Source organism: Monodon monoceros, unplaced genomic scaffold, assembly GCF_005190385.1.
Source record: "Monodon monoceros isolate NGI ecotype Baffin Bay Population unplaced genomic scaffold, NGI_Narwhal_1 Super_Scaffold_5, whole genome shotgun sequence".
Taxonomy (NCBI): domain Eukaryota; kingdom Metazoa; phylum Chordata; class Mammalia; order Artiodactyla; family Monodontidae; genus Monodon; species Monodon monoceros.
The window spans coordinates 48,769,235-48,792,806 of NW_021703782.1; the positions used below are offsets into that span (position 1 = coordinate 48,769,235).

General features: G+C 37.6%; 1 protein-coding gene and 1 pseudogene across 8 annotated transcripts in view; one reads left to right on the forward strand and one right to left on the reverse strand.

Moving 5' to 3' along the window:
- Window positions 1–23,572, reverse strand: part of CCDC171 (coiled-coil domain containing 171) — a 359,296-nt gene that overhangs the window by 221,414 nt on the left and 114,310 nt on the right. For 7 of the 8 annotated variants that reach the window (XM_029203361.1, XM_029203357.1, XM_029203360.1 and 4 more), the window contains 4 exons: window positions 18,228–18,330; window positions 4,628–4,734; window positions 2,787–2,876; window positions 1,723–1,923 (listed from right to left, as the gene is read on the reverse strand). In XM_029203361.1, the coding sequence (XP_029059194.1) occupies window positions 1,723–1,923; window positions 2,787–2,876; window positions 4,628–4,734; window positions 18,228–18,330 (501 nt within the window). The remainder of the gene's footprint in view (window positions 1–1,722; window positions 1,924–2,786; window positions 2,877–4,627; window positions 4,735–18,227; window positions 18,331–23,572) is intronic. The other variant, XM_029203362.1, reaches the window with a different exon arrangement.
- Window positions 19,014–19,824, forward strand: LOC114884377 (annotated as a pseudogene).

Below are 23,572 nucleotides of genomic sequence, written 5' to 3' on the forward strand. Positions count from 1 at the left end.
ACTGCAAATTCAGTAAAAAGCTGATCCCATCTTGAACACACAAGGAGAGTTTACTTACTAAAATGCTAAATGGCTCTCTTTATAAGGCATTTCATCTATAAAGTCAAAGAATGGAACTCAAGACAAGGTAATTGTGAGGCTGCAAAATGAGTATTTTATGTAGATAAAATAAGTTCCCTCAAGATTTTTTAACAGATCAGCAGGCAAACTTTTAAAAGAAGAAAATTTAAGAGGAAAAAATAGGAATTCTAATCTTCCAGATAAGAAAAACTGAATGTAGTATACGTAAAGGTTTTATAGTTAGAAATTGTGGTGAAAGTTTTCCAATATATATAAAATTGTGCATCTTTAATTCTCCCTGTATGTCACCTTAGTTTTTTTCCAAATATAACAATTTAAAAACCAAAAAATTTGAATATGTAGTTATATCCACAAACTTGAGTTAGGATATCAGAAGAGTCTTCATAAATATGCTATGTCTTTTTCTTTTTTAAGCAATTAAAGATGTCTTTTGCATTTTCAACTAAGTTGAGATGTTTAAAAATCTTATTAAATATAACTAACCAAACAGAATATTCAGGCACTAAAAATCGTTCCTCGCCACATTTTGCCAAGTGATCGAGTTCTTCCGAAAGGGTAATTCATTGTGTTGCCATCATGTCCTTTTCGCTTGGGCTGTGATGAACCATGCATGATAATCATCCATTTGGCGTGAAAAGAGAATCTCAAGATCCAAAATCAATTCACACATGTTGAACCCAACCACAATGCTGTAGACATGCTGACTTTACAATACAGTCAGGCTTCTAGTTTCCTTTACTTTAATCATTATCTGATGTGTATAACAATTCCAGCCCCTTCATGTGGACACAATTTAAATCCCAGACTGTAAGAAGAGTGGAAAGAATGTTTCCTTTTTACTCTCTTGGCATTCATGTTCGTATTTGTTGGAGTAATGAACTCAATATGCAGGATGACTCAGATAAACTAGTTCCACACTAGCTAGACTAGCTCTACCTCCCATGGGTAAAAGAAAATATAAGATAACAATTCTACTCACACAGGCTCATACAGTTATATAAAAGTTTGTCATAATATTTTAAGAAGCCATTAATAAATTAACACAGATAGGTAACTCTCAAGGGCATCCAAATAAACATTTAACTTTGTGGGACTTGTATTTTTCTAAATTTTGTTTAATATCCTACAATTATAAAGAGTAAGGTGACTGTCTATTAAAGTAGATATTATTCCTGTTTTGCAAATAAGGAAACAAAGATGTGGAGAGACCAAGCTATGTGGCTTGTCCATATTCACAGTTTTTAAATAAAAGTACCTCTATCCATGTTAATTCTTTCTGATTACAAAAAAGATTCTTTCCACCATGGCAGGCTACTAAACTACTGAAATAAAAAATAATTTTGTCATTGGCAAACAGGACTGTTAGGAGCATAGCTACTTGGGATAGGATGTTCTAATAGCGAAAATTACTCATACAAATGATAAAAGGGTTAAACTACTTTATTTCTCTCTCAAAATAGGATCATACAAGAGTAATGGAATGACTGATTTTGCAGCTGGCATGAACATTTCAAAATAGCTCAGAAGAATTTTTTGAATTAAATCAAATAAGAATAAAAACAGACACTTGACAGATGTAAACTTCTAAAACTGAGATTAGCGCAAGGCCTTTCCTGACAGTCATCTTGTCTCAGGTAATACCTCGGTATCCTTATGGAAAGTCTGGGAAAGCTTCTGCAGCTCACTTTCAGATTGGGCTGCTCGTGCCTTTTTTTTCTCCCAACAGTGCAGCACATTTTGTAGTTCCACTTTTAAAGTGCTTACTTGAGCCTCTCTGTCTGCACATTTAGTGCGTAAATGACTTAACTCTTTATTGACATCAGCCAATTTATCCTGAAGGTACTGTTGGAGACACCAAATAAAGAGATTGTATCAAGATGATAACATTTAAATATAAAATGTTAATTACTTACTCCAAAAAGCTCTTTGAGAGTTTTCCTTTCAACTCATTATAAGAATATAACTTGGTAGCCCAAAAAATTTTTTAAACTTGTAAATAACATTTTAAAAATAAATCTCTTACATTTACTATAAGAACATTTACCTCCCAATGACATTCCAAATACCAATAGAAATCTCAAATATGTGACATAAAATTCTGCTGAACTATTTACTCCTTACCCTTAACAAATTCTACTCAAGTATGTCCATGACAAACGACATGAACCAACACCAAAAAATCCCAACTCTGAACGTTGGATTAGTAAAATTTTGCAAAGATGTAGTACATAAGACCAGCACAGAAAATAAAATAAATTGTTGCCCTAGACCTTAGCCAGGTGTGGTCACAGCCCACTACTAGGCATGATGTACTAAAAACAACGGCTCCACCCCAAAATGATGAAAACTGACCCCAAATACTGATGTGCTATGTAAAATATGCTGAATGTGTATCTAAGGCTGGATATCAAATCTTAAATCATTTTTTGAATCTATGGTATTATAATTAAATCTGGGAAATGAATTTTTCCTTTAACCAAAACAATTTCCAATCAAGTTTTATTTTTTTAATGAAAAAACATTCTTCTTACTTTGACCAACAACAAAAAAAGTTTTTAATTGTATCTAAACATACTTAATCAAAAATAGGAACATATATTTTCAGATATCTCTACTTAAAAATATTCCCTAAAAAAAAAAAATTCCCTAAATAATTATATTTGTTTCTTAATAGAAAAGGAAAAAGTTATTCTAAATCACAATACCTTTATATTTTTAGCATGAGATTCTACCTTCTGTTTGGTAGACTCAAGTTCATTAGATGTCTTTTCCTTAGCATGATTCATGTTGCTTAGCTGATGAAAGAAAATGTAAGTAAACTTTTAAAATATTTTTCAACGGTGGGTAACTCAAAAGCTAATCTTTAAATGTTTTTTATGCAATTACTTAAATACAAATTTTTTATAGTAATTCAGAGACTTAAAAAATTATTTCTTTTGGTTAACTATGTAATTTCTGTCCCAAGTTCACATGGCTAAAAAGAAAAGAAAGCATTCAAGCTTAAAATGTCGGTAATGTTATTGTGTTTTTACTAGATATCTGGATAAAGGATTTCATTCTTACTGTAAACAAATACAACTTTATTCTTAAAATCCTACTGGACCAAAATGCCAGAAGCAATGGTATCTATACAGAAAGAAAAAAGGACAGACCAGAAGACTGTTCTTTCTACATCCCGAGAATATTCACTGGTCTCTCAGTCCATATGACAACTTCAGGGTCGGTCACATGCTGTCCTACTGGGAAGGCTTGTGGCAGGTCATCAGTTGGTCCTGCTCCGCTTGTGATTTATTTTCTTTGACAGTTCATTCTTCTTTCTGTCAGACTGCTCTTTTTGCTTTCTTTGCAGCCACCCCTTGGTCTCCCCACTGCTGTCTCTGGCACTGGTTCACAACAAAGCGCATTACTAAGCCAAAGCCTGCTGAGTTGACTTTTCAACTGTGCTGAGGATCATGTGACATTCATCCTCCCAAATAACAATTCGCTGTGGGTAATATGTTCCTAGTTACCCTGCAGCTTCCAGACCTAGGCCTCAGAAGAGTTTCATAAACTACTAACAATACAGGCTGTCTTGTCTCACTGAGAGTTAGCAATGTTTGCTCTTTATAGAAATTTAATTATTTCAGTGGTCACTTTCTTTTATGCCTTTTGAACAATTAGAATTACTGAGGGCATTAAGAAGACTCACTTTTCCTTCTTTATTCACCTTAGCAAACTAAAGTAAAATATGCCTCTTCTTATGGGCAATATAAGGGTTTCAAGGCCTTTGTATTACATAAAAGAAACAGATAAACAGAGGGATAAACACTAAATTCCATGCTATGTGGATTGTCTTTGGTTGGAACAATTGTTTGTTGCTTTGCTAACTAACTGTGTTTAATGTAGTTACTTCATATTCTCTAATTTAACAAGATGTAACTAAATAAACTCTTCAATTTTTAAAGCACAAATTCATAAAACATTTTAATACCCAAGAAAATTATCAACCCACAAGTTAAACAATACAAAAGAGAAGATAAATAAAAGCATGAGCTTTTTCAATCAGGAAACTAAAAACCTCCAAGCTACATCAAACAGATATTTGTTTTTAAAACCTTCTAATGCTTTACTCCCTTTAGAGAATGCACACTAATTTCTTTTTTATTGACTTCTACAATTTGTAGAACTCCTAAGCCAAAATACTGGCAAACCCTGAATTTCCAGTACCTATTCTAAATTTCATAAAAACACATTAACATTTAAATATAACATATATTAACTAAGTGAGTTGCATAGCTCTTTTGTTAAATTAAAATAGATAAATTATGAAGACCAAGAAGTGACAGTCTTTATAACTTTGAAAATAGTAGTGTGACAGAAGAGAGAGTGAGACCCGACTTTAGGCCACACTTAAAGAAAGAACAGTGACAGACAACTTGTTATTTTTTGTATCTGTGAAGCTGTCAAATCAACATTCCCAATACTTTTGACCTTTGTAACAAGCAAGTAATACGTACTGCTGCAGGCCGAAGGCTATGTGTGTGGAGCCAAACAGTGCAAGTGTTACCTCATTAGATGCATCTTCCAGCTTGTTCTGGTAATCTGTCAAGGTACGCCTCAAACTCTCAAGGACAACAGAGAAGCTGGGAGGTTTATCTTTGTCCCTGTGGATGCCTAGAGAAAAATAGAGGATGAAAATATACCGTTAAAGTCGCAAAGAGACAAAAGCTAAGCAAACAGTAACAGAGATATTACAATTAGATATAACTGAAAAGACATCATGATATACCAAGTAGAATCTTATTCTCCTAAGTATACTGCTGTATAGCCTAGTATTAATAGCTTTTCTAAACAAGTGATCAAATTAAGTTCATAATATATCAAGTCCAAATTTATGGCTACTTTGTACCTTACTATGCCCACCTTGTAGTTAGTAGTAAAGCTCTTTTTTTTTTCCTATTTCCAAGGTAACTGAAGTATTTGTACACACCTGTTATCCAACAATTAAATAAACAGTCTATACTAAACACTGTTTGGAGGAGTTACATACATTTACTTTGGTCCTTGTGTTTCTCAGTCAGGCCTATTTTTCTTAAACAATTTCTGAACACAAGAGCACATAATTTTCTGTTATGCTTGGAAATAATGTTCTTCAATCCTTAAAATTCTCAAGTTACAATTTGAAATAAATAATAAAAATACTATTATCTACATAGGCCACATCATGTTTCAATTAAAACCCTTAAAACTGATACTCATTGTAAAAATATGAGTATTTCCATATTATGCCCTCAAACCATTTTAATTTAGGGAGGCCATAAATTAGTTGAGCTAATCAAGATCACATGGTCAAATGTAGTTTATTTTTTAAATTTTTTTTAAAGATTTATTATTTATTTATTTTATTCATTTTTGGCTGCATCGGGTCTTAGTTGCAGCATGCAGGATATTTGTTAAGGAACGCGGGCTCTTCATGGTGGTGCATGGGCTTCTCTCTAGTTGTGGCGCACAGGCTCCAGGGCACGTGGGCTCTGTAGTTTGCAGCATTAGGGCTCTAGTTGAGGCGTGCGAGCTCAGTAGTTGTGCACACGGGCTTAGCTGCCCCTCAGCATGTGGGATCTTAGTTGCCTGACCAGGGATCAAACCCCGGTCCCCTGCACTGTAAAGTGGATTCTTTACCACTGGACCACCAGGGAAGTCCCTCAAATGTAGTTTAAAATAGTAATCCAAAATAATCAAAAGTTTAGTTTCAAAAACCACTTTGAACTGATTGCTTATTGTACTACTCATTAACTGTTAAAAATTAAATAGCAAATTTTAAAACATACTTACTAAAATTACTTTTATTTTCCTATATTTTCTCCCTATCATATTTTACAATCTAAATATTAATATCGATAAGAAGCATTCACAATACCTTTTTTATTATTCATTGATTCATCCATTCAACTAATTTAATGCATTTAATGCATTCCTACTATGTATTAATCCTAGGCATTAGGCACATGGAGGTAGATAAGAATGGTGTAGTCTCTATTCTCATAGAATTTACAGTCTAAAAAGAGGAGGTAAGATTGTAAACAAATAATTACATAAGATCATTCATCCATTCTTCAAGTACTCAGTTGCTGGAACTTTGGGGAGAGGAGGGACAAAGGCAGTAATACAGGAAAGAAAGAATGAATAAAGGGGAAAACAATGTTTGGTTAATAACAGAACAACTTTATTCATATCAGAGTATTAGTGATAATTATTATTTTAATTTTGGACAAAATGTTATTAATAAACTTATTACATTCACCAAAGTATAATTTAAACACTATCTTAAGTATGGATACACCTTAGATTTTCTTAAACAGAAGAATAATAATTAACTTAAAAACCAAAAGTAGGGCTTCCCTGGTGGCTCAGTGGTTGAGAGTCCGCCTGCCGACGCAGGGGACGCAGGTTCGTGCCCCGGTCCAGGAAGATCCCACATGCCGCGGAGCGGCTAGGCCCATGAGCCATGGCCACTGAGCCTGCATGTCCGGAGCCTGCGCTCCGCAACGGGAGAGGCCACAACAGTGAGAGGCCCGCGTACCGCAAAAAAAAAAAAAAAAACAGAAACAAAAAACAAATCCAAAAGTAATATGGAAACAACATATATCCCAGTTGGGGTTGGGGGGGCGGGAAAGCCAGCGCTCTCAGCCGTGAAAATGAAGAAGACAACATTCTTTGTAATGACTGTGAGTTGGAGAGAGAACTCATTAAAATTTTTATTAAAGGTCTTACCAAATATATTTTTAAAATATTGCTCTCTTGCACAAGATAAAAAAAGTGTAATGTATAATTCTTTTCTTCTGCTACTACACAAGTAGGTCATGAATAAATCATTCGAGGACACCCAGGAAATCTTAGCTTATACAATAAGGGAGAAAACTTGCTCTTAGAAATCCAGAAGAATAAAATCATCATAATATGGGTGTTGAGGAATAAGGAGACAAAATGCCCTCTCCTTACTGACTCATGCACATCTTATATTCTACATAAAAAAGTTTCTTTGCCTGAAAATGCTTTTACAAGAAAGTTCAGCTGAAGTACAAAGTATGCCTTATGTCCCACCCACATTCATTATAAAAAGAAATACTTACTGGTCCCTTAACATGAAGAAAATATTTACAAATAAAAAGAAAGGGTCGCTCAGGACCCAGGAGCTTACTGACTAAAATTTTATTTAACCTAATAATATCCTAATCACTGTACTATTGCCCACAAAACAATAAACTATTAAAGCTATCCTATCAGTGGATGGTCTAAAACCTCACATTAAAGATTAAAAAAATAAAATAAAATAAAATTTTAACAGTAGTCATAAATAGCTTTTCAAAGGTTAAAGTCCAAATGAAGAACAGAATGTGTCAGGATGTGTCATTTATACTTCAATTACGCCAACTCAAAAATCTTCTGAGTTTCTCTGTCCCTGTCCCTATACACGTGTGTCTCTATACATGGGTGCCAGACTATACTTTCACATCACTGCTGCCTGTCTCAGTCTCTTTCTCACTTTTAAGTATGTTTCGACAAGATATACCTTGGCAAATCTTTTCTGTGAATTAGTAGCCCATAGGAGGGAGTGAGGAAGAGGAACAGGTCCCAAACCTTCTATTTAAATGTTCCCTTTTGGGGGCTTCCCTGGTGGCGCAGTGGTTGAGAGTCCGCCGATGCAGGGGACACGGGTTTGTGCCCCGGTCCGGGAAGATCCCACATGCCGCGGAGTGGCTGGGCCCATGAGCCATGGCCGCTGAGCCTGCGCTTCCGGAGCCTGTGCTCCGCAACGGGTGAGGCCACAGCAGTGAGAGGCCCGCGTACCGCAAAAAAATAAAAATAAAATAAATAAATAAACAAATGTTCCCTTTTGGACAATCTGAAAAACTAAATACTTTTAAATGACTCAAATAAACCACTGTTTTTCAAGATGGTGTTATCACCTCAGTAACCCCTCAGTTCCACAGGAGAAACAGTAGGTTGTAATGAATGAGGCGAGTCTATTTCCTCCACCTTGTCAACCATTCTCTTATCTACTTCAGTATCCTGCAAGACCTCAATTATTAAGAAATAATAGACAGAGACTATAAAACAAAAGACTGAGCTTTTTTAAAAAAAAAAGATCTCTGTTGTAGAACATGAGTAGTCACGTTCATCCTCAGAACAAATAGGAAAAAAAGAAAAGAAAAACCGTGTTGTTTAATGCTGATTTTTAATCATGTAATAAAACACAGAAAATGACATTCAAATGGGTTTTTCACCTGAGAAAATCTAAATATTTAATACATTGATGACTAAGAAAATTCTTTTTTCATTCTAAAAGCACTGAATATAAACATTTTGTTGGCAGTTATACTTTTGAAATTCAGACTACATTCCATATATTAACTTGTCTTATTCACTGAGATCATAAACAAACATCTTCATTATCTTGCAAACACTGGTACCCATTCTAGAGTTTTTAAGGAAAATGACTCATAGCTTCTCTAACATATGGACTGTATTTATCATGTAAATCCTGCTCACCCACCTACTCTGTCCCCAGGAAGAGTCCAAAAAACCTTTCCTTTACCAAGGTTTGAGAAATGTATTGGTTGGGGGGAGCCTCAGAATCGTTGATGAGCTCTGTATGGCTTGGTAGTAAGCATCTAGGCCAGGTAGCTGGAAAGCCATGGATAACAGTGGGAAATGGTGCCACAAAGCTGGGTTCCCTGAATTCAGTGGGGATGCTGGAATCTCAAGTGACAGGCCAAGTGGTAGCACTTAATTTTCAGAGACAAAATGTACATGGTTACCATAATGGGCAGTGGATTCAAAGCAATAAACAAAATGGTTTTACCCACAGAGACCGCTGGCTTTGGCTAACTGATCATGGTGTTCCTAGGACTAAAATAGGCACTCTACTTGAATGTTACCCGATCTGTATAAGCAGAAAAGCTCTGGGTCTAATTACCAGAACTAGGAGTTAAATCAACACAAAAGACAGTCTTGGCCCTCAACCAATTCTCAGTCTTGAGCTAGTTCACAGACCCAGTGTCCCTAGAATAAAGAGGATGGATCCTCTTTAGGAATCCTAACATACTGCCAAAAGCTTATACTGTATGTAAATCTTTCTCCCAGCCTTCCTCAAAGAAACATGCAACCATTTACCTGGGTGACCACGTACTGAGGAAGGGGAGTTACTCACATATACCATGGATAACTGGACACTGGATCGGAACTGACACTAATTTCTGGAGACCTAATATGCTATTGTGGTTCACTAGTTAGGTAGGAGCTTACAGAGGTCAGTTTTGGCTAAAATCTATCTCCACTGGGCCCAGTAGGTACCTGAACCCACATAGTTATTCCCCCAGTTTGGAATGCATTGTTATAAAAGACAAATGCAGAAACTGGCACAATGCCCATAGCAGTTACCTGACCCATGGAGTGAGGGATTTACAGAGGAAAACAAAACAGAAAAAAAGCAATTGGAAGTCACCAAAACTTTTACCTACCAAAATAGTAAATCAAAAACAATGCCACATTCCTGGAGAGACTGAAGAGATGAGCCCCTCTGTTAAAGAGTATAAAGGGGTGGAGATCCCAACCACATCAGCATTTAACTCATCTGTCCGGCTAGTGCAGCATACAGATGGGTCTTAAGGAATGATAGTGAATTACTGTAAGCATGATCACATGTGACTCCAACTGCAGCTGCAGTTAAAGATGTAGTTTCATTGTTGGAGCAAATCGATACATTCCCTGGCAATTGGAAGGAAGTTATTTCTTCTATCCTTTTAGTAAAAATCACCAAAACAGTTAGTTTCTGCTTGCAGGGCCAGCAATCTACCTTCATGGCCCTACCTCAGAGCTACATCAACTCTAGCATAATCCAGTCTGTAGAAATTCTGATCAACTCTTCATTCTGGAAGACATCCCGTATTCCACTTAGTTCTCTACCAAGTTGATGATATCATTCTGACTGCTTGAGTTTAAGCAGGCCAAGTTTGGCAGATCCTTACAGGTGAATGCTAGTGTAAACTTTCAGGATTTTGGAACAAAGGAAGCCATCCTCTACACATAACTATTCTCTTGAAAATCAGCTTTCAACTGGCTACTAGTCCTTAGCAGATACTGCATTCATGCCCACCAATTTGGCACGTGACCTGTGTTGCCCATCACAAAATGTCTGATCCACCAGCCCAAGAACTTGGGCATGCACGATATCACTCTATCATCAAGTGAAAGTGGTATATACAAAACTGGATTCAAACAAGTCCTGAAGGTAAAAGTAAGTTGCATGAATAAGTAATCCAGATTCCCATGGGCCCTATTCTTGTTACATTGCTTCTTCCCTCTTAACCTACACCCTGGACCCATGGAAAAGTTCCCTAAAACCAGTTGACTAATGGGGGGGAGGGGGCGGAATGGGCTTGTTATATAGATGTTTCTGTATGATGTGCTGCTACTACTCAAAAGTTGACAGTTGTGGCATGACAGCCTTACTCAAGGGTGGCCTTGAAGGACAGTGGTGAAGCAAAAATCCTCCCAGTATACAGTAATGGACCCAACTATCATTTTGTCTGGAATGAGAGATGACCAAAGGTACAAATATACACTAATTTGGAGGTAGTAGCTAACAGTTTGGCTAATGGTCAGGCACTCGAAAAGAACATTATTGGAAAACTGGTAACAAGGTGGTCTGGGCAAGAGTGTGTGGACAGACCTCTCAGATGGTCACTGTGCCCAGATTAACTTAAGTAGAGGAGGATCTTAACAATCAGGAGGACAAGATGAAGTATTCTGCGGACGTCAGCTAGCATATTTTCCCAGCCACCTTTGTCCTTGCTCATCTTTGTTGCCCCTACAACACAGGAGTCATGGCAGCAAGAATAGAGGTGATGCATGGGCTCAGCAACATGGACTTCCATTCGCCAAGGCTGATAGGATTACAACTCCTGTTAAGTGCCAAATCCACCAATAGCAAAGACAAACACTGAATCCATGATATGACACCACTCTCTAGTGGCACTGCCAGTCACCTTGTGGCAAGTCGATTATACTAAGTCATTTCCATCATGGAATAATCAATGCTCATTCTTACTAAGGTAGACACTCTAGAAAGACATTTTCCTTCCCCGACCATAATATTTCTGCTGAAATTGTCAGCCATGAATTTACAAAATGTCTTATTCACCATTATGTATTCCACGTAGCATTGCTTCTGACCAAGGAACTCATTTCATAGCAAATGAAGTATGGAAATTGGCTCATTTTCATATCACTGGTCTTACTATGTCTCCCAACACTCTGAAGTAGCTGGCATACAGAATAGTATAATGGCCCTTTGAAGATTCATAGCACTGGCTGGATGGCAACATTTTGTGGGACAAGGATAATATCCTCCAAGATACAGTTTGTGCTCTGAGTCAGCAATCGATATATGGTATGTTTCTCCCATAGCCAGGAATCACAGGTCCAGGAATCAAATGTTGGAAATGGGAGTGGCTCGTATTACACCTAATGATCCACCAGTGAAATGTCTGCTTCCCATCCCAGGAATTGTGGGCTCTATTGGTCTAAATCTTAATTCCCAAGGAAGAAATGCTTCCACCATGGGACACAGCAATGGTTCCATTAAAAATGGAAGCTGACACTGTCACCTGGTCATTTCTGAGCTCTTCATGCCAGGAAACCAAAGAGCAAAGAAGGTTCTTCTATACCAAGACAATTGGTCTTGCTTACCAAGGGAAAATTGGTGGTAAGAAAGAGTATATCTAGAATGCAGAACATCCCACAGGACTCCCACTTGAGTACACTCAAGTTCTGTGATAAAAGTTGATGGAACAATCCCACTTCTGGGTGTATATCCAAAAGAACTGAAAGCAGGGTCTAGAAGAGATATTTGTATATCCACGTTGACAGAAGCACTATTCACTATAGCCAAGAGGTGGAAGCAACCCAAAGGTCCATCAGCAGATGAATGAATAAACAAAATGTGATAAATACATACAATGGAGTATTATTTGCCTTAAAAAGGAAGGAATGCCTGTCATATGCCATGTCATGGATTAAACTTGAGGACATTATACTAAGCAAAATAAGCCAATCACAAAAAGATAATATATGATTCCATTATATGAGGCACCTAAAGTAGTCAAATTCATAGAAACAGAAAGTAGAATGGTGGTTATGAGGGGTTTGCAGGAAGGAGAAAAAGGGGTGGTTAATTTTATGTGTAAACTTGACTGGGCTAGGGGCCCAGATATTCAGTTAAACATTATTTCTGGGTGTGTCTATGAGGATATTTCTGGATGAGGCTGACATGTGAATCAGTAGACTGAGTAAAGCAGACTGCCCTCCCCAACGTGGGTAGGCCTCATCTAACCCACTGAAGGCCCAAATAGAACAAAAGGCTAAGTAAGAAAGGATTCTTTCTCTCTGCCTGACTATCTTCAATTGGGACATCAGTCTTCTCCTGCCTTTGGACTCAGCCTCAGACTGGAACTTACATCAGGGTCTCCTGTTTCTCAGGCCTTCAGAGTCAGACTGCCTCTCCTGACTCCTGATTTCTCAGCCACCTTAATTGTGTGATTAGTTAATAATCTCATTAGAAATGCTGAGTCCTCTTAGTGCAGTCACTTCTTTGGATTTCACAAACCAAAGCTATGAGCACGATGAATTAGGACACGTTTGGTTTGTAAACCTCAGTGAATTGGGAGGTGAGGGAAGCAAGAGAGAAGAAACTGGCAAGTGACACCAAAGGAGACCTGTGTGCTGCAGGCATCCTCAACTTCTCCGTAAACCATGAACCTCTAATTAAAAGCCACACAGGGTTCACAAGGACAATTAAAATTCTCAAGAAGATGCTAGATCTAGGCAATAATCCTTTACTAAGGATAGAAAGAGGAGAGAGGAGAGGAAAAGTACCATTTGTTGTCCCGATTTTCCTAAGAACAGTCCCTGAAACTGCCCAATTCCTGGGTGATATGCACATACCTAAAGGCATCAAATGCTGTTGCTATTATTTCCTAGGGTCCTTCAGCCTCTCCAGTAGAAAGAAAAAGAATACATCTGGAGTATTACAAATGATTTCCTCAAGGAAGGAAAGGTTGAAGAGGGTTGGAGGGGCTCTGTCTCAGTCAACACAAAAGTCAAGCACCCTAAGGAGGATCCAAGATTGAGTCAGAAGAAAAACTTTCTTTCATGAAGCTAATGAAGGAAAAGTCACATTCTATATGTTTGCTAACATCCTCAGGCAGAGGTAAAACTATAGTAGAAGAAACACTTGAGGCAGAAAGACTACATGGGTTCAAAGTGGGGAAGGATTTCTCCCCAAACACACTCTAAGAATTTCTATCAAAAGAAATATGAGCAGCTGTAGTGTGCCAATTTTAGTGGAAAGTAGAATGCAGAAATAGGAAATAAATGTCCCTAGTTGAGTAAATTGAGGCTACCTTGTCTAATAATAGTAGGCAATCAAGGTGACATTTCTATAACCCATGAAAGACTCTACATCTTTTCCAATGAAGATGGAAAGTCAATCTTCCTGGTGACTCCTTATGGATTACTACCCAAAGGGCTGCTAAAATTTTGAAAGAGATTCCATGACTACCTTTATAGTCTCAAAAACTATAATTTAAAATAGAACTTCAACCTATCAATTCATTCATGCTTTTTTATTCATTCATATTCAATAAATATTCGAGTGCCTCCTTTGTGCCAAGTACTATTCTACCTGCTTAAAATCCTTTAGTAAATAAAAGAGACAAAGATCCTTGCCCTCATGGAGCTTGGATATTGTGATGGTTAATTTTATGTGCCAACTTGACTGGGCTAAAGATATGCCCAGATAGCTAGTAAAACATTATTTCTGGGTGTGTCTGTGAGAGTGTTTCTGGAACAGATTAGCATTTGAATCAGTAGACTAAGTAAAGAAGATCTGCCCTCACCAATGTGGGAGGGCAATATGCAATCCATTGGCCTCCCTTATCCACCCCCTACTCCTATCCCCTCCTCCTCCCACCCCAATAGAACAAAAAGGCAGAAGGGAAAATACTCTTTTTTTAAGCTGGGATTTTCATCTTCTCCAGCCCTAAGACATCCTGCTCCTGGTTCTTGAGCCTTTAGATTCTAGAACTTATGCCAGTGGCCCCCAGTTTCTTGGGCTTTTGGACTCAGACTGAATTATATCACTGGCTTTCCTGGTTCTTCAGCTTGCAGAGGACAGATCATGAGATTTCTTAGCCTCCATAACCATGTGCAACAACTCCTATAATGTATCTCCTCTTGTGTGTATCTATATATATCTTATTGGTTCTGTTTCTCTGGAGAACCCTGACAACGCTGATATAATAATAAATGCACCACATAGTCTGTTAGAAATGTTGGACACCAATAAGTGCCATGGGATAAAACGTAGAGCAGAAAAGGGAGAGAGGTAGGGAGGCAAGCAGCATGGGACTGGGTAGTGGGTAAGCTTCACGGAGAAGGTGAGATTTGAGCATAGATTCAAGGAAGATAAGAAAGAGAGCTATGCTGATATATCTAGGTGAGGAACTTTTCAGGTAAAGGCAATGGCCAACACAAAGGCCCCCAAGGCAGGAGCTTGCTTGGTATGGTCAAGAAACAGCCAGAGGACAGAGTGGCCCAAACAGGGAGAGGGATGGGGAGAGTAGTAGGAGGTGAGGACAAAGAAGTGATAAAAATAGGGGTAGACCATGTAGGGTCTTGCAAGCCATTGCCCGCACTTCAGTTTCTAGTATTAGCAAAGCGCAGAGCCCAGCGAGCTTTACAGCAAAGGAATGACATGCTCTAATTTAGGTTTTCAAATGCTCATTCTGATGGCTTTAGAGAAAGAGACAGAAGGGGAACAAGGTAGAAGCAGAAGAGAGGGAGGAGGTGTTGGAGGCACTAGGAAACAAGGTGTAAACTGTCACACTGATTTCTGGTGTAAAGATCAAGTTAAATCCTCTAAGTAAATAAATTCCTGAATGTCTTAGACTAACTGAAACTTCACCTTATCTGCTACATGAAGACAAACTGATGAGTTACTCTTGCTTCAGAAAGATTTCTTCATGTAGAAGACCACAAAATCTGAAGACAGGAAATAGAACACCTGGCAACTGCTGTCAACTCTGGACTAAAATTCATTCAGAAAATTAGCTTTCATTCCTACCATCTTAAAGAGCAAGTCAAAAAAAAAAAAGAAAAATTTGTAACCATCCCTCTAAATTTCTACCATGGATTATTTTTCCTGAAATGGAGGGCAGGGGGCAGTAGGTAGAGTATATATTGAACTGAAAGGTATGAAGAAGTAATAAAAGGGGGTAAGGTACTATGGCCTACTTGCCATAACTACAAAACAGAGGATCTCTCTGGAAAATCCTTTCCAAGATAACAAAATTAATTGTGTAACAAATTCTAAAGCTGTGCTACCATCACATAGTAAGAACATTTCTATTTGAAATAGATTTTTTCTTAAAGACATATATACTATGCGATATATACATGTTTATATAAATAATCTCACACACACACACACACACACACACACACACACACACACACCCTTGAATTATCCTAAGATAAGTTTTTTAATTACTTCATTTCAGAGGAACAAATTATTTGGTCATCTCTGTGTAGCTGAAGCCAGGTCTGATGCAGTAAGGCAATCTCAATTGTTCAGGCACTTCCATAAAATGTTGAGCAATAAGCTTTATTAACTACATCCCTCTTTGTTAAGTAACAAAAACCCAACCTGAGGTGGTATGATCAGAAAGGGAGTCCATTATAGTTATACAGGGCTATTTCACGGAAGCCAAGAGCAAAAATAAAATCAAGTCTGAAGCAGGTATGTGACTGAGTCAGGGTATCAGCAGGAAGAAATGGCATACTCAGAAGAATTCACTGGAAGAAAATTTAATGAAGATATTTACAGAAATGTGAACAGGTTAAGAGAACCAAAAAGATATGATGAGGCACCAAGAACCAGCAAGACTGGAAAACCAGTACCATGGCTTAGGGGGGTCAACTGGAAGGAACGTTGTTACCATAGTCCAACACAAGCCACAGCTACGGGAAGAGGACGCAACTTGACAGAAGCTGTAGCTGCCAAAAAGGAAACCACTGCCAGGAATGCACTGGAGCAGAGGGAGCAGAGGAAATAAACACCCTGACTTTCTCTGCTTTCCTTTCTTCCTCCACCCTCTTAATCTCCTGCTGGTGCACCCACTGTCCAAATCCAACCCCAAAGCCAGAGGGCAAAGGAGCCCAGATCATGCAGTCCACAGAGGTCAGCCTCTACAAGGCAAAACAGAGACCATAGGAGAATGATTCTAGGGCAAGTAAAAAGTGAATAACCGGGCTTCCCTGGTGGCGCAGTGGTTGGGCATCCGCCTGCCAATGCAGGGGACGCGGGTTCGTGCCCCAGTCTGGGAGGATCCCACATGCTGCAAAGCGGCTGGGCCCGTCAGCCATGGCCGCTGGGCCTGCGCGTCCAGAGCCTGTGCTCCACAGCGGGAGAGGCCGCAGCAGTGAGAGGCCCGCGTACCACAAAAAAAAAAGTGAATAACCAGCACAATATGGAAACAAAGACCACTATAACAGTACAAAAATCACTAATTCAGCACACAGTCCCTTTCCCAGGAACACTTTCTCTGTAATATATAGGATGTGCACATATATATGGGAAACTAGGACATTCAAAAAAGATTGTTACTAGGACTTCCCTGGCAGTCCAATGGTTAAGATTCTGCACTTCCACTGCAGATAATTCTTTTTCTATAGGTTTAGTAATAACTAATGAGTTGCTTTATTATCAACTAATTTTAAACCTCAAAGGAGACATGACCTCATTATTCTTAGCTTTTCTAATTCAGCTCTGAATATTGAAGCATTAAGATATGCTATGATAATAATTTAACAACTTTTAAAGATCCTAAAACCATTAAACAATGATACATCTCAATAATAAAACAGTACCACTGCAAAAGAAAATTTTATACTCCAAAGCTTTATTTAGCAAATACAATTAAAAAGTGGATATCTGCATTTTTATGTCACTTGTATACATCTTGATTTTTCCACAGTAACAAACCATGAAACCTAATGCTTTTACAAAAAGTTTAAATAAAAACAAAGTTAAAAATAGATAATAGCAAATCACACTAAATTTCTAATGGTTCACCAACAGAAATCTGCAGATCCATAATGTGAAAATAGGCCTTGTTCATATCTTTCTGCTTTTTTGAGGACAACAAACTTTCCTGAACTTAAGTGTTTCCTAAAGAACTCATTTGCCAAATATCTGTTTGATTCCTCTAGAAAAACAGAGTCTTCAAGCTATTTTAAGGTGTAAGGAATTTAATTTTATATGCTTTTTTGAAAAATATAACTGAGTTAGAAAGCAACTAAATAATTTGAGGTTGACAGTATGGCAAAAGAAAACAGGTAGAAAAGTGAAAGTATTTAAGTCAAAGCTACTATAGCACACATAATGGCATACACACAAAAAAATTAAGGAAGTAGAAATCATGGAATGGACGGAACTCATTAGCCAACTAATGCTTTTCCTAGTTCCCAAAATATGCCTAACCAATATACAATCTTTACAGTTATTTATCATATTAAGTGGGCTAATACTAAAACCAAAACATTTTACCTAAGCACTTTTATCTGGAGAGTATGTATACGGTAGTAGGAAATCAAGGAGAAAACCAGCCTAGAAAGCAATAGTGTAGAATATGCACTGAGTTACAGCCTGTGTCCTACATAACCTTTTGAATGCATGACCTTTAAGTTGCTGAAGGTTGCTCAGAATTTGGCTCAGTTTGATGGAAACATCTGTTCCCCTTGCAGGTATACTGTAAGGACTTTTTTCTCAGTTGGATTCAGAACACAGCAAGTGAGCCCTTGTCTGTCCAATCATACAGACACCAACACTTGTAAATCAAGTTCTGGGAGGACAACAGCAGGTCCACAGTCCGTCACCCTTTCTTAGCCAGCTAGGCCAACTGACTGCTGTGAGAACTGCTCTTATCATGTCATCAAATCAAAACATGTTGAGATGAGGGACTATAAGAGGCATCTGCAGAATTCCCAAAATGCAGTGACTTTGGAACATTGACAGATGCATCTGTCATTTCATACCTTCAACTAACCTGATGTCCACTGGCCAGACACAGAAAAGCTGTCCAAGATTGATTCCAACTCTTTCACGTTATTTTCACATGTCTCTACCAGAAAAGCCTGGTGCTTCTTAGCCTTTTAATTAAGAAAAAAATTACACATAATAAGGTCACGCATTATAAGAGTTGCAGATTTTTTATGTGAACACATATAGCACAATTAAGTATAAACAAGCTAATAATTACTCCATTCATATCTATTATTAATAAACTTCTTTCTGTCGTAATCATACCTTTTACTCGGCTTAATGCAACACTGTGTAAGGTCTCAATAACAGTTTACTGAGGTCTTAGTGCCTGGCACTATTCTCAGTATTTTAACATAATAATTCTTTTTATCCTCACAACGAATCTATGAGGGAAGGGCTATCATTATCCCAATTTTACAGATAAGGGAACAGAGACACAGAGAAATTAAGGAAAACTTTAAAAGATCACGCTTGCAGTCATGTAGCAAATTGCCAGATGGTGTTCAAAAGTGAATGCAGTATGAGCAGTTAGAAGGAACTGCAGCAGTTTACCCAAGAGGTGATGGCAGCTTAGATTAGGGTCTTAGCAGAGCAAAAGGGGTGCGGGGTGTATGCACTGAAGGATGTTGGGGGGGTGTATACTTAGAAGGGGGAATGGCCAACCTTGGTAGCGCTGCGCTGGGTTAGATGACATTGACTGGATTGGATTGGATTGGACTGGATTAGATGAGATTGGAGAAGTGCTCAGATAAAATGAGGAGTCAAGACTGACCCCACTTTTTCGGGAGGGGGCGATGCTGAGATGGAGGTGGTGGCAGCCGAAGCAGATGGTACTCTCTTTGTGGGCAACCTTGAAACGAAAGTGACAGAGGAGCTGCTTTTCCAGCTTTTCTACCAGGCTGGGCCAGTAATAAAAGTGAAAATTCCAAAAGATAAGGATGGTAAACCAAAGCAGTTTGCATTTGTGAATTTCAAACATGAAGTATCTGTTCCTTATGCCATAAATCTGCTTAACGGAATCAAACTTTTTGGAAGGGCCATCAAACTTCAGTTTAGATCAGGAAGTAGCCAGCCTTGCCTCACAGGAGGTCAGTTTGTCATATCCCCAGCATCCTGTTGGAAGTTCAAGCGCTACTTCCACATCTCCTAGCAGGTATGAAAGGACAGTGGATAACATGACTCCATCAGCACCGATAATTCAAAGGTCTTTCTCTTCTTCAGAAAATTTTCAGAGACAAGCAGTGATGAAAAGTATTTTGAGACAGATGTCATATGGAGGGAAATTTGGTTCTCCACATCTGGATCAATCAGGATTTTCCCCATCAGTTCAGTCACATAATCATACTTTTAACCAGTCTTCAACCTCCCAGTGGCGCCAAGATACACCATTATCATGGCGAAAAGTCAGAGAGAATTCTCATCCCTACATAGTGGATAGACATTATTGCCATGAACAGCTTTACACTGATCATGGGTCCAGCCATCATTACAGAGGAAACAGAGATGATTTTTTCTATGAAGAGAGAAATCACGATGGCTGGAGCCATGACTATGATAACAGAAGAGACAGTGGTAGAGATGGAAAATGGCACTCATCTTGACACTAACAAGTGTTAAAAGGATGTTTTCATAGGGTCTTTATAGGCGCTTTTTGTTAAGTTGTTTCTGGGAATGTTTTCTTAAAAAACTCTATAGAGCAGCTTTACAAGTTGCCACATTTCTTTATAAAATTTTTTAAACCTAACTGCAGTCTAATACAGAAATGAGAAGAATTGTGGTTCTAGTTTTATTACATTAATAACCTTTCACATCAGGGTTTTAAGAAGAGGAAAGGGTTTTATGCAAAAGAAAGTGCTAAAATTCCTAATCATTTTAGACAATTGAGGAACGGATGTATTATACTGATAAGTTGTATTATGAAGCAAATATTTTAATTATCTGTTATCTTTTTGTATTGCAAGAAGTTTCTTGTTAGGGAATCAGATTTTTGGTGTATATAATGGAAAACATTCAAGTTGACAGCCTGAAATGACTCAGTATTTTGTTAATAAATGAGAAAATGTAAATTCAGTGATGCATTTTACTAACATTTGAGAAAACCTTTTGGTCAAGTTTGGGGATAAATCATATTATTTAACTTCTTAGAGAACTTAAGTGTAAATTCTGTGACATGATTTTGAGTTTTATCATAAGTAGGCATACAGGTATACATCTACACTTGCTATTTCATTATAAAATTTTAGAATTTGCTCATTAAATCATGTTCGATGTATGACTGAAGTCACTCAGGAAGTTAAATATCTCTAAATGTATTTTTTTACAGTAAAAATACACTGTTAATGTAAATCTTTTTCTAGAAGAACAAAAATGTAAATGCACAGTCAGATAAAATGGTGAAGTGTTTTATCGAAAGTATTCTTTTTTGGGAAAAAAAGGTTCACGAAACCTTTAAGTGCTGCCTCTATCACTCAAATTTCTAAAATTATGACATTTTCAAAGTGCCCAGGACAAGTGTACAAGGACACATTTTATTATGGAGACTGTACAGGTTGCTTTTTGTTTTCGTTTGAACATTTGAAAGAAGTTAGTCTAAAACACTTTGATTTAAAAATTTTTAAATCTTGTTTAACAAAACTTTTATGTATCAGATGCCGTTTCCCTTTCATTGTAGATCTTGTTTATAAAAATTCATCCTGGGCTTCCCTGATGGCGCAGTGGTTAAGAATCCGCCTGCCAGGACCTCGGAAAAAGAGTGGAGGCAAAAATCGAGAAGATGTAAGAAATGTTTAACAAAGACCTAGAAGAATTAAAGAACAAACAAACAGAGATGAACAATACAATAGTTGAAATGAAAACTACACTAGAAGGAATCAATAGCGGAATAACTGAGGCAAAAGAATGGATAAGTGACCTGGAAGACAGAATGGTAGAATTCACTGCTGCAGAACAGAATAAAGAAAAAAGAATGAAAAGAAATGAGGACAGTTTAAGAGACTTCTGGGACAACATTAAATGCAACAACATTTGCATTATAGGGGTCCCAGAAGGAGAAGAGAGAGAGAAAGGACCAGAGAAAATATTTGAAGAGATTATAGTCAAAAACTTCTCTAACATGGGAAAGGAAATAGCCACCCAAGTCCAGGAAGGGCAGCAAGTCCCATACAGGATAAACCCAAGGAGAAACATGCTGAGACACATAGTAATCAAATTGGCAAAAAGTAAGACGAAGAAAAATTATTGAAAGCAGCAAGGGAAAAATGGAAAGTAACATACAAGGGAACTCCCATAAGGTTAACAGCTGATTTCTCAGCAGAAACTCTACAAGCCAGAAGGGAGTGGCATGATATGCTTAAAGTGATGAAAGAGAATAACTTACAACCAAGGTTACTCTACCCGGCATGGATCTCATTCAGATTCGATGGAGAAATCAAAGGCTTTACAGACAAGCAAAAGCTAAGAGAATTCAGCACCTCCAAACCAGCTCTACAACAAATGCTAAAGGAACTTCTCTAAGTGGGAAACACAAGAGAAGAAAAGGATCTACAAAAACAAACCCAAAACAATTAAGAAAATGGTAATAGGAACATACATAGCGATAATTACCTTAAACATGAATGGATTAACTGCTCCAACCAAAAGACACAGGCTTGCTGAATGGATACAAAAACAAGAACCATATATATGCTGTCTACAAGAGACCACTTCAGACCTAGGGACATATACAGACTGAAAGTGAGGGGATGGAAAAAGATATTCCATGCAAATGGAAATCAAAAGAAAGCTGGAGTAGCTATACTCATATCAGACAAAATAGATTTAAAATAAAGAATGTTACAAGAGACAAGGAAGGACACTATATAATGATCAAGGGGTCAATCCAAGAAGAAGATATAACAATTATAAATATATATATATGCACCCAACATAGCAGCACCTCAAAACATAAGGCAACTGCTAACAGCTATAAAAGAGGAAATCAACAGTAACACAATAATAGTGGGGGACTTTAACACCTCACTTACACCAATGGACAGATCATCCAAAATGGAAATAAACAAGGAAACAGAAGCTTTAAATCACACAACAGAGCAGACAGATTAAACTGATATTTATAGGACATTCCATACAAAAACAGCAGATTACACTTTCTTCTCAAGTGCGCATGGAACATTCTCCAGGATAGATCACATACTCGGTGACAAATCAAGCCTCAGTAAATTTAAGAACACTGAAATCATATCAAGCATCTTTTCTGACCACAACGCTATGAGATTAGAAATGAATTACAGGGAAAAAAACGTAAAAAACACAAACACATGGAGGCTAAACAATACATTACTAAACAACCAAGAGATCACTGAAGAAATCAAAGAGGGAATCAAAAACTACCTAGAGACAAATGACAATGAAAACATGACGATCAAAAACCTATGGGATGCAGCAAAAGCAGTTCTAAGAGGGAAGTTTATAGCTATACAAGCCTACCTTAAGAAACAAGAAAAATCTCAAGTAAACAATCTAACCTTACACCTAAAGAAACTAGAGAAAGAAGAACAAACAAAACCCAAAGTTAGCAGAAGGATGGAAATCATAAATATCAGAGCAACAGAAAGAAATGAAATAGAAACAAAGAAAACAATAGCAAAGATCAATAAAACTAAAAGGTGGTTCTTTGAGAAGATAAACAAAATTGATAAACCATTAGCCAGACTCATCAGAAAAAGAGGGAGAGGACTCAAATCAATAAAATGAGAAATGAAAAAGAAGAAGTTATAACAGACAGTGCAGAAATACAAAGCAACCTAAGAGACTACTACAAGCAACTCTATGCCAGTAAAATGGACAACCTGGAAGAAATGGACAAATTCTTACAAAGGTATAGCCTTCCAAGGCTGAACCAGGAAGAAACAGAAAATATGAACAGACCAATCACAAGTAATGAAATTGAAACTGTAATTAAAAATCTTCCAACAAACAAAAGTCCAGGACCAGACGGTGTCACAGGTGAATTCTATCAAACATTTAGAGAAGAGCTAACACCCATCCTTCTCAAACTCTTCCAAAAAAGGAGGAAGGAACACTCCCAAACTCATTCTATGAGTCCACCATCACCCTGATACCAAAACCAGACAAAGGTACTACAAAAAAAGAAAATTACAGACCAATATCACTGATAAATATAGATGCAAAAATCCTCTACAAAATACTAGCAACAGAATCCAACAACACATTAAAAGGATCATACAACATGATCAAGTGGGATTTATCCCTGCGATGCAAGGATTCTTCAATATATGCAAATCAATCAATGTGATACACCATATTAACAAATTGAAGAATCCTTGCATC